General features: G+C 39.3%; 1 protein-coding gene across 1 annotated transcript in view; it reads right to left on the reverse strand.

Moving 5' to 3' along the window:
• DMD (dystrophin) overlaps positions 1-13,548 on the reverse strand; it is a 396,717-nt gene that overhangs the window by 117,194 nt on the left and 265,975 nt on the right. The window contains exon 17 of the mRNA XM_026047293.1: positions 10,045-10,123. Coding sequence (XP_025903078.1) covers positions 10,045-10,123 — 79 coding nt within the window. The remainder of the gene's footprint in view (positions 1-10,044; positions 10,124-13,548) is intronic.

Raw genomic sequence — 13,548 nt, forward strand, 5'->3', positions numbered from 1 at the left:
CTTGGTCTGCATTGCTATAAATTTTAGTGGTTGCTTAATTTTGGAGGTTTTTTTTTCCTGTTGGTGCTAACATGTGAAACTTGCTCTGTCTGTTGTTGAAGCTAAATGAACCTGGCTCCTGATGGTGAGCCTACGCCTTATTTACTTTCAGTGCATAATGCACGACGGCTCTCTGAATTTGAGCAGTAGTTTATGTATGTAGGCATCCGAACAGCATATTAAACAGGAGGATGGCATATTTTTTTCTGTGTTGATATTGAAAACTAATCTGATAAATATTTCATTTTAACACTACAAACATAAAGGCAAATATATGTATGCTTACTGGCAGTAAGCTATTCCTCCTTCAACTACACAAAAAGTCCACTTAACTAGGTCCACAGTTAAAAATTACTATTAGTGGTCCCTATTTAGAAAGGCATAACCCACCTCCAGCTCCCGGTGTACAGTTTCAGTTTTAAAGATGAAGAAAATCTTTTGAGTCTTATTTATCACTTGAGCTAAAATACTGGGAAATGGTTTTAGAATAGAGAAACCACATAGTATCATTGCATAGTACCTAAACTCTGTATAACTGTCATTTATATCCTATAAGCTCCCTTCTGNTTTTTTTTTTTTTTTTTTTTTTTTTTTTTTGGTTTGTTTTACATTTCTTACACCTATTTCATCCTTGTGAGCGGTGCAGCTGAGCTCATTTATAGCCATAACTCAGTAGGGTACATACTTATTTTCATATTTTAATAATCACAATATTTCACTGATTCCACCTAGGAACTCTACCTGTCTGACTTCTTATTTCTCTACCTGGCACTAACATCATCAGTATCCTTATACAAAGATATAGCGAGGAACTTGCCTATTTCTTCAATTTGTTTGCAAACCAAACTGCAACAGTTTGGCACAAGAGCAGGATATGCACCATCTAGGAAGGTCTTTGGGATCCTTTACAACAAATGGCTGCATGTGTCGTTAAAATGTGAATTTTTTAAGATGTACTGAGACATGTTTTCTAAACTATGGGCATTTATTTGTGTACTAAGTGAGACTGAAGAACAATCAGGTTGTGCTGGGTAGCACTGAGGTCTAATGCTGCTGCACTGTGGAGCTGACCAACAGAAGCCAGACAACCATGACTGCACAATTTAAAAGTTACGAGGCAGAAACATCCCTCAAAACCTGCCTTTCATAGCAACTGCACGGCCCTTGCAGGGCTGCGTGTATGGATGGAGTCCCAGTCACTTCAGACATGCAGAGCTGCCTTTCAGCTTGGACTCTGCAACTCTTACAATCCACTGCGCTTCTCTTACGCTTCTCTCATACACACTATTTCTCTGCCAAGCTAGCAGTGCTGTCTGTCATTATAACACGTATGCAGACAAATACTGAATATAACACTTCCATTCACTCTGAAGGCGTGATTGTTAATTATGAAAAGGGTCAGCATGTGATTAGGGGCAATACAAATGAAGGTCCCTCTTAAAGAATTATAAAGCAGCCCTTTCCATTCCGCATTTTCTGTTTTAATCTTCATGGTCAGCTTAGTAWTTCTTATTCATAACCTAGCATGAACATTATACAATACAACCTAAATAATGCACTCCTTTCATCTTTATAAATCATGAACAGTGTTTGCAGACATTTCCAAATGCCATTTGTAATACAAAATATAAAATTCATCTAATGCTCATTTTCTTAAATGTCATGATACTGTAAAATGGCAAAAATATACAAGCATCCTTGTGTTTTTTTCTCTTTTCTTTTTTTCTTTAATACTCCCTGAAATACAGCAAAGTTATGTAGTCTGAATTGCTTTGCACATTCCAAATTACAGGTACTTCATATTGCTAACTGCATCTATTCTCCTTTTAAGCTCTTAAAAACTCTTAAAAGACTGACTTTCACCTCATCAAACTATTTGACACCAGTTTTCTGTAAAAAGGAATTAGATAATTAGAAGAATAAATCTTTAATAATCACTTCATGTCTTACAGAGTCAAGCATGCAGGATAGATTCTAATACAGACAGAACATCCTTACAGCACCTTAGCTCTGGAATCTGAGAACAAAAGGAATGTTCCAAACTGAATGTAAGTTACCCTTGGTGACAACATGGGCATATGCTTAAATCTTGTGACTGTTATACTCATTTTAGATGAAAAAAATGGATATAATTGCTTGCAAATTATTGCTGAATATCAGATTATTTACCTTTCAAAAATAAAATACAGAAAAGAATTAGACTTCTGTAAAAAAATGCTTTATAAAAACAAGAGATATTTTAAAAGTGGTGAAAAATGAAAAGCATTAAGGCAAGGGACAGAAACTCCTTAGAAAGAATTATCGTTAATTATTGTCATCTTAAGGTGTTTTTTGGTGGAAACTATTTTTCAAAAATACCAGCTCCCGATTTCATGGAGGAGGTGTATGTTTGCAGGCAGCTGAAAGCACAACAAAACACCCTTCAGTTTATCAGAGCTGGCTTTATCATTTTGCTCAGAAGTTTGAATTCCAATGTATTACAGCAGATAGAGTCACTTAGAACAAAAAAATCARCGAGGTAAAAAGCACAGCTATAAAACTACAAATTCCTTAAATTTTACTTGATAATGAATCATATTCTAGCRATCAGGCAAACCTACTGCTACCAAAAGTGTGGCTATGACCATGGTAGAAAAATGGTAAGAATTTTAAGGAAGGCTGATATTCTAAACAAGGAAGAAATGGATTCAAGACACTATTTTTAAATATGATTAAATATGACTTCAAATATGGTTACTCATTATACAACCTTTCCACTTAAATTGTTGCCAAGTGCAATTGCAAACTCGCGGTGATGGTCATCATGGCTCRACTGCTGAAACTAAATTTTGCACTGCTGGGGTTTAAACAATCTGCTCTCCTTCAGGAAAACTTGTTTTTGTGCWCTTTAAAAGTTTCAGAATTGTAACAGAATAAAATCTTCCACTTTCTGGACGGAGGTTTGTAGCTGAGCTGCTGTCTAAAGCAGCTCTCACTTCTGCAMGGTAAGTGGGCAGCTGTCCCCTCCGTGACTACGTATTTGCCATCTYGTCTTTGGAACGGCTTCCTGCATTCACAGCAAAAGTTAAGAAAAAAAGGTGCTGAAACCCAGTAATAGGGAGGCAGAGCAGACAGGAAAGCCCCTCCTCACCTCTCTGGCTCGGCACAGTTAGTGACAGGAGAGATCCAGCGTGGATTCTCAGCACCTACAAGCTCCATTGAGGCTGATATCCTCGGCAAGGCTTTCCGGAAAGCGGGAGCTGGGAGCGCAGGCCCCTTCAGGAGCACAGGATCCCCCATGGGGACATTCACAGCGAGGGAGGTGCTCGCTCACTCCAGGACTGCAGCCTGAGCACACGGGTGACCTCCTTCCCTTTCTGATGAGAAGCTGCACGACTTGGAGCTGCACATCAGTGTTCTCCATACACGAAGCAGCAGACAGTGCTTTAATGCATTCTGTGACACCCATTGAAACCTCAGATATTCCTAAAATGTGAGATCTACAGCTTGGGGTCATGTAGGATATACCTTGTAGAGCTAAGAAATGCCCAGTACCTAAGTTCTGAGCAGAGGCATATGCAACCATTTTGCCTTTAAGTGAAAGTAGAAAAGAATAAAAGTTTTCTAGCAATCAGCCTCTTCCAGCTATTCTGAACAAATCAAAGTTTTACAAAATCACTTCTGTGCTTCCAGAGATTCCTCTTTATATTACTTCCCATCTTTGTGTTTCCTCCTGGTAACTATTTTCAAGGTATTCAATGTGATATCTAAAAACATTGTTTCATTTATCTCCAGTGAGATGGACATAGCTTTTGATTTTTCCCATCAGTGGGATGGGAAAAATCCCATCAGTGGGATTCATCTCATCAGTGGGATGAATGGACATAGCTTTTGATTTTTGTATCTCAAAAGTAGGCAGAAAAAGTATATTGTCTGTAAGACAATATAAGATGATCTAATGTATGTAACGAGAAATAAATGAGAAAAAGATGTAGCTGATTGCACTGGAAAATCATCTACCTAGTGGATGGGTAGAGCGTCCTAAGAGACCTAAGGCACTGTCATATTTAGAGTCACATATCTTAATTAGAGGGACTTGTCCTTTTAAAGACATGTCTGCACGTGCAAGAAGGAGCTGCACTAATCTGTGTGCCTTGCACGACCATCTCAGCACTTGCAGAGAAAGTGGGAGACATTAGCACTTCACTTCTCGCCCAGCTTGAAGGAACCCAGACCCATCTCTCCGCTTTCTCAGAAGAGTGGCTGAAACAATTAAAAATTAAAGAAAGGAAAACACAAAGATCCGGAAAGAAGGGGAAAAAATCTGAAGGGTAGCAGAAAATAACAAACATGGTCATAGGAGCAGGCTTTATACCCTATGTCTCGTTCTCAGGACAAAGCTCAGAGCTGCTCACAACATTCCCTGAGAAGGAAAGATCTAGCTTATATAACCTGCCCCTGTGATTGTGGTTTTCATTATTAATGAACAACAGCCTAACACAAAATGCACCAAATCCACGAGCACTTTGACGGCCAGCCTGTAACAGAAACTGTTGGCTCCAGCTTTCCCATTCTTTCTGTTTCTGAATGAAATCTGCTACGCCTGCTCCACTGCATGCTGAAGACAGTGCTGCTATTGATAGGATGCGTGAAACGTAAAAACATCTTTAGGTATCACCAGTTAAAACATAGTTCCTAGCACGGGCTCTGCAGGCATCCAGRTTTAGAGCCCGGGGTTGATGCCCGCAGTGCTTTGCAGCCTGCAGCCTCTGCAATACACGTCACACAAGGTCAGCTGGGTGTACAGCACTCCTCTAGCCTTGCACACCTACCTGCGTAGCCTTGCTACACTACTTGTTCTTTCTGCTCCTTGCCTTTCTCCAAGGTTCTTCACCGTGACAAAAATCCGAGTTCCCTGAGCAGTCGGAGCCTGGGGATCACAGGCTGCACGAGGMATCTCCCAGCCACGCTTGTGGGAGGCCCCTAGTTACATCTGAGCTCTCTTTCATGAAGTCACTCACTGACAGGCTCCACATGCTGATGGATGGTGTGAAACAGGCACCGGGCAGGAAACGGCAACGTTGGCTTTTGTTTTCAAAGGCTGCCATACCACCTATTGGTTAGGGATCACAAATGATGTATGTGAATGAGCTACATCATTAAAAAATAGGATGAATGGCAAGGTGGCTAATACAGCAAATGATATTAGACACCAATTCCAGCTTGCAYTGCTGCATTTCAAAAGGAAGTTAAAACTTATTTTGAAAAATACGAGTCTCCCAACAAGAGACAAGGAACCACATTCTTTGTAAGAGGCAGCATCAGAGATCAAAGTGAAGAGGTCAAAAAAGTATCGCTGTTTCAGAGGAGTCACTAAAAACTCTGGACTTGGCATTATGCTGAAATTTGCACTTAAATTGGGTTTGCAGGTCCTCTTTTTCACACTTCAGTTCCTGTATTTCATTTTCAAATTAAGCACCACCATCCATGAAAGGATCACAGACCTTTTAGAAGACTTTGCTAAATATTTACTGATTTCTCTTCACCAGAAAGGAGAATTTTTGCAACTCCTTCGCTCATTGACTTTGATCATTTTAATTAAACAGCAAAACCACCAACAACTATAATCTCATTCTGTATGTTCATGATACAATGTCTTGCACACGTAGTACCACTTATTAAGCTGTATCTTCACAACTGTTCTTGGCAAAGCAGCAATGGGCAACCAAGGAAAAGACAAGACACTGTGGAGCCTGGCAGAGTGACACCAGCTTGAGGAACCATGAAAGGCTGATTAGAAAATCACAGGCTGAGGTGAAAGTCCAGGAGAGATGCAGGGGAGGCCTGGGGAGAGCTCAGGARCTCGCAGACAAGCAAGGGCCAGTTTTAGTGACAGTCTGCTATACTTGGGGGCTGTCCAAAGCCTTGGTGGAGAACCAAGAGGAACACAAGTGGGTACTGGCTCCTTTATTGTTTCTTAGAGATGGGGACATTTTGACCAGCATTTGATTCCCTGTTTGCACAGAACACGGAAAATACGAGGTCCTGACTCTACTCCCCCATTATTTCTGTATTTCTGTGCCTGGTTTCCACCAGCCTTCAGTTCCAGCCTTTAGGAGCTTGAGTTCCAGACAAACAGAAACAGACAGATGATGCTCTAATTTCTATGTACAGACCAATAACAACCTTATAAGAGCCAGTACCATCAATTAGCACTTCATACTTCTTTTTTTTAGTTTTTTTTTTTTTTTAATTCTTTTTAGGGAGAGAAATTTACTTCAGTTGCTGCTTGGGAATACTAGCCTACCAACCTTTTTGTATAGCTACATAGGAAGGCAGAACACCTCTAAAACACAAAATTTAAGTAAGTAAATGAACAGTTGGAGATGATCATCACTAGCACCTCAAGAGGAACAAATATACATAGTAGAGAAAAAATTGATGCTGAATTTGAGAAGAGGAATTGATTGCGTCTGGAGTATAAACAAAAAACAAAGGGTATGAGCTATCCAATGAATTTCCCTTATTACAGTCTGCACTGATCTAACACACATTTTAGCTCCTTARCTCAAAATACTTTGAGCTGAAATTATGAAATAATTCTGGAGAGCAGAATTATCACGATTCACTTTATTTTCTAAGTTGTTGTCACTGCTACACTGATCCAAAACAGACTCCATTTGCCACCGTGGCACTGAAAGACCATTCAGAAGGCATTAATCCACCTTCATTTGACCTGCCCTGTTCCTGTCGGCAGCCCTTGTGTTTGACCAGTTCATTCCCAGAAGTGCAAACACAGAAATAACACTAATTAATAACGCCAGCTTTGGCTGCATCCCTGCCCGAGTGCTACCTCCCTGCTCCAGATGCCCCCACGAGTGCTGCTGGTGTCACAGCAGCAGCAGCGGTGGCGGCGCGGCTTGGAAAGCAGCCAGCAGCAGGTTCCTGACTTCAGGTGCACTAACAGGACCTGTGGTACTGAGGAGCTTGAGGCTTTGGGAACTTTATGCCTGCAGAACATGAGGCTTAAAGATGCACTGGCAATTTTCAGCGAYAGAAAAATTACATTTGGGGTTAATTCTATGGATATTTGCTGAGCTTTAGTTACTTTTCTTTTGCATGCAGATGTAAGAGAGAGAGAGAACAAGCAAGCAAATACATTGCACACATCTCTTTTTTTTTTTTCCTCAATAATCTGTTTTCAGAGCCAACATGTTTTGAACTGACCCCTTTTCTTAAAGTAACTTTCAAGTGGAGACAAGCAATGTTTGCCACTCCTTGCTACCTCAGAAGACTCAGAAGACCGTGTCTTCTCTACATCCTATCAATTGCTGGTGGGCTAAAAGATGTGGTGATCCTAAAACTGAAAACTTTTAAAATGGTTTACCTTATGAGTAGTGAGGCACAATGGGTATAAAGATCACACAAGATGCCTGGCTGCACTCCGCATAGGCGCAGAGAGCGATAACATTATGTTCAGTGGGACAATATAGTCCAGGTCACTCTGTTCTCCTGAAGATTACCAGATAAATGTGCTTACTATATGCACTACATTTTTTTTCTCTCTGAGGAGCTTTCCCTAAAGTCAATTGTGCATCAAATAAAAAAGGCATTRCATATTGCTGCATGGCATATACCTAAACTTCCCTCATGTCCCATCCTGATAAATGTGACTTGCAGACATATATATTGTACTGGCTGGCATATATATTCCACAACACTATCTGTCAAATATATTCCCAGGAACTATGAGTTAATTCAGAAAGATTTCTAAGATTCAGTAAAAATTAAAGACATAAAAGCTTGTTTTTCCACTCATCTTTTGAAAAAAACCATATATATAGTGTTGAACTATTGCTAGCCTGCACTGTGCAGATGGTTTTGAACTTGCAATTCACCCTACCAAGGTTTCCATTCTTCTAATTTTTCCCCTTTGCCCTTCTGTGGGCAGGATGCTCTTATCAGTGAAAAAACAACAAGTTTACCAATTAAAAAACATCCCTGTCCCAAATTACAAGGCACTATCTGCCAAAGAAAAGTTTGTTCCCTACCCCACTGTGAATGCAGCCATACAACGTGGGTACCATCCATTCGGGATAAATGCCTGGAGAGGTTGCCTCCCTGCATGTAGCAGACTATTATCCTCTGACTGTGTTCTCTTCTGCTGATATAATCTCTTAAATAGTTTCACTGTTTACTTTAGTTAATTGAAGTACAATAGGAAAGACAGGGCATTGGAGAAGGTTCAGTTTAGCCCCTGCCGGGGAGCTTTGAAGGTGCTTGGAACTGTCTTTCGTGTGCTCCAAAACATCAAAGTGCTGGGGCGCGGTGGGCTGGGAACGTTACTGGCAATTACACTATCTGCAGAGCTCTGGAAAGGTTTCCTGAATTGCTGTTCTTCTGCCAACTTTTTCACTGGGTTTTGATCCCTTTGCTGCTCTTCTAAGCGGTCAAATCTTGCAAAACCCAAAATATTTTTCTTGCAGGGTTTGTTTGTCCTTGGACCTGAGTATTTCTGATTTTGAACAGGTAAGCAGTTTGTCTAAGAATTCACTGAAATTATCTCCTTTTAGTAGGTTTTAAATAATTGCTTTGTTTTTTTTACCTTGAAAAATGTGTCCAGCTATTTGAAGAAAACTGAAGGCCATTAAATTTGAAGTGGATTCCAATTAATAAAATAAAGCATATTTGTCAAAGTTCCTAAAATGAAGATCAACTGAAACTGAGTTGTAACCAGCATAATGCAAAATTTGTGGTAAAAGTCTGAAGGAAATGCCTGAAGTAAAGATCTAATCTTAAATTCTATCTTTTATGGGGTATCTTTTATACCCCAAGTCTTAATAAAATACAACAAAGTAATGAGAATCAAATACAATAATTGCAGAACTAAATTGATCTAGCCATTATATCTAGAAAGCTAAATGTTAAGAGGAATAATCAACAATAACAAATATTTAGTAGTATATAGAAGCCCAGTAATAGTTTGAGCTAACATCCTACGATCAGAATTGTTGAGAAATAACTTCTGTTTGGATTAGAGCATATCTAAAACCTATGTGTTATGTTGTTCTAAAAATCTCTTCCACCAAAGCAATTCTATCTCGGCCTAGACTTTACTAATATTGATTCACAGACAAGAACTAAGCTATAGCTATTCAAAATCTGAACCAGYCCCCAAGCTGCTATTGGAAGTGTGCTTCAGAAGCAAAAGTCAAGTATAGTCAAAYACATATTTTAAGTGAGATTTACTTTCCTAATTTTCCCTCTTACAGTAACAGGGCCCAACAAGAAATAGGGGGTATAGTTTGCTTTCTACCTTTCTACAAAAAAAAAAGTCAACACAGAACTTGGCCAGAATATCTAGCTGTTCTATTAATTYACTATTAATTCACACAAGTACAGTAGATATTAAAGTTTATGCYTTTTTAATCTCTATAAAGTTTTAAAGCAGCTATGCAAACCTTCAGTTTTTCATTGTGCATGTGTGTACATTCTTCTGATTCAAAAGAATTGCATGTTCAAAACATGGACTTTTTWAGGATGGATTTAATCCTCATGTAGTCATGGAACTAGGCTAATAGATAAATGTCAATACTTAGCATTTTATTTTGATAATTCACCTGTCTGATATGACATACAGACACAAATACTACCACGTTCATCTTTATATACTCGTATCATAAGCTCATCTGAAACTATCAAAATGGGTTATCTAGAAAATCAATTGCCAAAATAATCAGAATTAGTAAAATACTAAAGRTTAAAAAATACATATATACAATTTTGAATAACTTTGCATTAATGGATGCTTTTGCAAACAGACTTAGCATAGGTAGAGGTCTTCTGTCTACACTGGGATGTTTGAACTTCTTTACCAATCTTCTGCTCCAAATACTTAAGAAAAGAAAAACACTGAGATGTGCTTTAAAAGAGAAATTGATAGTAACCTCAGCTGACTACATGGCTACAAAATATATCAATTCACTGTGTGTGCCAGCTGAGCAAGTAAAATGGGAAATTACTCACTGGTAAGGAAATGCTGAGAAGTAGGGCCAAAATCCCTGTGAGCTTCATGCAATTGCCTGATGCGCTCGTCAATGGCCACCTGCAAAGACAGGAGAAAAGAAATGACTCTGCTCTCAACAAGTAACAAGCAGCAATTAAAGGCAGATCCTTGTTTCATTAAGCAACATTCTCTTAAAAAGTAAAAGGGCTCCTGCAAAAATCTGTCATGTTGAAGGCTTTAATTGAGCTTTAATGTGTCTGATCCATAGGCAAGCAGATTGGTTTGTTTGCCTTTCCTCTAACTGATGCTAGAACAACCTCAACATGAACTGGCTGATAAATAGATGCACAGCAGCAAACAGACCTGAACATATGCACCTAAAAAGAATATGATTCTGATTTCTTGCTTGCCAATACTGAAGTCAGTAAATTTCTTCTCTGTTAAATACTTTCACTGGAACTAGCATGAGAGAACTTTTTYGAAGTCAATTGTTATAGATCAGCCTCTGAAAAGTAATTTCTTCTAATGTGGATGTCATAACTGAATTTTAGAAGAATGCTGGAATGAACGTAATCAAATAGCATTTCTTTGTTCTTTATTTCTTCCTTGGAAGATGTCCTTCTTGGTGTTTTGGTGGGTAGATTTACTACAAAAAAACACAGATGCCAACTGTAAGAGCAGCTTTATCTTTGCACCTCGAAAATCTCAGCCAGCAGTTGAGAGCAGGTGGGTGTTACAGATAAATATCCCAAGCTCCCAAAGTTTATGAATGACATTGAACGTTATTTTAGAATACGTTTAGAACGTATTCTAAAAGGACACTATCAATTAAATTAGCCTAAATATAGCATTGGGTCAAGCAGAGAAAATGCTTAACGCTGAAGACTGGCTATTTCCAAAATGTTTTAAATAAAGCAACTGACAGGAAGCAGCTTCACTGAATTTAAATATTGTCTGAAAGAAAAGGTGTTGTGTCAACACTAGTAAAAGAGACATTGAAATAGCTTGGTCTGTTTTGCTTGTCCTAATTGGGAGCTATGTTACCAGGAAGTAAATAGGATGCATGAGTGAAAAGCAAGCTGCATTCAAAGGCATTCAGGCTTTTTTGGCTGGTGGTAGACAGGAATGATTCTACAACAGCTAGGGACAATGCAGTTTGGGGGAAAAAATAACGGCAGAATTGAGCATGTCTTTGATGTGATCTGATGTGTTTACCAGGAGAGGCCGAAGCACCCAGAATCTGGCTTCATTAAGCACAACTGAAATACAGCAAGAGGACGTTTGCTGCTTTGCTCGCTGTTTCCAAACAACAGCTCCAAAAAGTCCCCTTCCCCTGCCTTTTCCCCAAGCTGCATTTCAAATGCTTTCCCTGCTGCTTCCTCTGCTTCTGTCCCTTCTTTTCCTCTCCAGCTTCCTATGCAGAGATGCAATAAATGCTCTTGATTTGCCCCCAGCCCCTGTTGACAAGCACCTCCCCACACCGCTCAGCTACCAGCGCCTCATAAGGTGCCCTCTGTTCTTCTTCCTCATGTTTTCCTCAAGGCAGGAGTGACTGCAGAGCAGCCTTTACTTATGCTACTGGTTTTTGGGTGGGCACATGCAGGCTGAGACCAGCGAGCTGTGATCTTTGTGCCTAATAGTGGTGATTGCTTAGCTAGACAAAAACAAGCCTGAGAAAAGGGGAACTCTGGATAAATTCTTAATTTGCAGACAAAAAGCAGCTGGATAAAGGGCAATTTAGGCCTATATTCTTTGGTCTTTACATGGATAGACGCTCCATGGAGCAGTGCTATGTAGCTTAACTCTGAGTGGCACCACGGCGGACAGCAGCTGACTTAAGGCTTGAGTTTGCACTTATTTCACAGTATAGATGAGAGTTAGGAAGTCTGTGAGTGCCTAAACTCAGAGCTGCTTCTGGTTATCAGTATTGGTAGCTATAGAAGCACAAACCTATAAACTCAGTCAAGATCAAGATGTAAGAATTTGGTTTTAACTGACCCAAACCATCTCTTTATGTTTAATTCAAAAACAAACAGCAGGATTTCTGTGTTCAAAGATACCTGAGCTATTGCTTTTCTTCTCTAAAAATGTTTGCTTGAAGATACATGCATTTCCATTATTTATCTAATACACTGTTTTCTTTTACATTTTCTTCTTCCAATCATGACAAATGAAAGAGCCAATATATTATATGTGAATCTGAGGTATGTACTAAAAGATCATGTATTGATTTTAAGTGGTGATGACATAGAACATAAATATCTTACRCTAATAAGCCAAACAGAAGAATAGCATTTAAAGCACATCTCATTTTAAATAATAAAAAGAATTTGAAAACATTAAAAAAAAAATCTTCCCAATATTTCAACACAGCCATGTGAACTGAGGAGCAGTTAAACAGATTACGCTGATAAGAAGCAAGGCCGTGTTTCCAAGAACTCTTCAGGTTTCAACCTTGAAATAACTTGCCATTCAGAATAAGGATTTTCCATAGTTGGCTTGGGTCAACTGCTACATGCACCTCTGTTAGATTTGCCTGTTTTGCTGAATGYTTTTTCTTTCAACTAAAGGGTTAATCTGTGCTTACTTACGTCCAAGCTGGAAACCAAGCATGACCTAGCCAAAGCCCAAGCCTATGTCCCAGCCCTACTCCAGTTATATTCCCCATAGCTTTGATGTTCAGTTGAACAACTTTAGCAGAGGAAACTATGGCAGGGCTCTTTCTTTCTCACAGAAATGCTCACTGAGCACTAGGCTAAAATACGCTCTGTGAAACGGATGGCTCAGTTGCTGCATATAAGGGAAGGGGGCTCCGGCTGTCAGCCCCATGTCCTTTCATGATCCACACGCCTAGAAAAGGGCTGTTCATTTGGATCTGACATGGGATTTCTTCCAGCAAACACCTTACCTAGTAACTTGCAAGGGTCATAATCAAATGTTCCACCAAGTAGGTGATGATGTTTACTAAGGAAACTTGAGGCAAATGGGGAACATTCCAAGTGAAGGCAGGGACGCCTCCGTCCTCACGAGCATTGGGGCTGTTCAGAAAGAGACTTCTGTGGATTTCTACCTGCACGTCAGGCACATGAATTACAAGCAAACAGCATTTCTCTAACCCAGCTGCTATTTGGACCTGCTCCCCCTTGCATAAGACATAGACATACAGAAATACTAAAATGATAGATTTATGTTAAACACTACCTACCTACCTACCTATCTCTCTCAGTGATATACTAAACTAACATTTCCTGCAGTGGTTTGCTTGGGGACCACTGATTGAGAATATGAGAATAAATGGCATTTTCTTTTTATTTTTTTTTCCTGTGTTTTCTTTACACTCTTAGTAATATGTATCTGATATCTAAGATGACTTTTATTATTTCTAGGTAAAGAAAAGTCTTTTGTCTCTAATGCTCATGGAAATGAACAGCGACTTATACTGCCATTATTTTTAAGTAAAATCACATTGTCATTAAAACTACTTCACAGTGACGTTTAGTGTTCTGATAGGGAATTATTAGTCC

This window comes from Nothoprocta perdicaria, unplaced genomic scaffold (genome assembly GCF_003342845.1).
Source record: "Nothoprocta perdicaria isolate Ctin4 unplaced genomic scaffold, notPer1 scaffold_49, whole genome shotgun sequence".
NCBI classification, from domain to species: domain Eukaryota; kingdom Metazoa; phylum Chordata; class Aves; order Tinamiformes; family Tinamidae; genus Nothoprocta; species Nothoprocta perdicaria.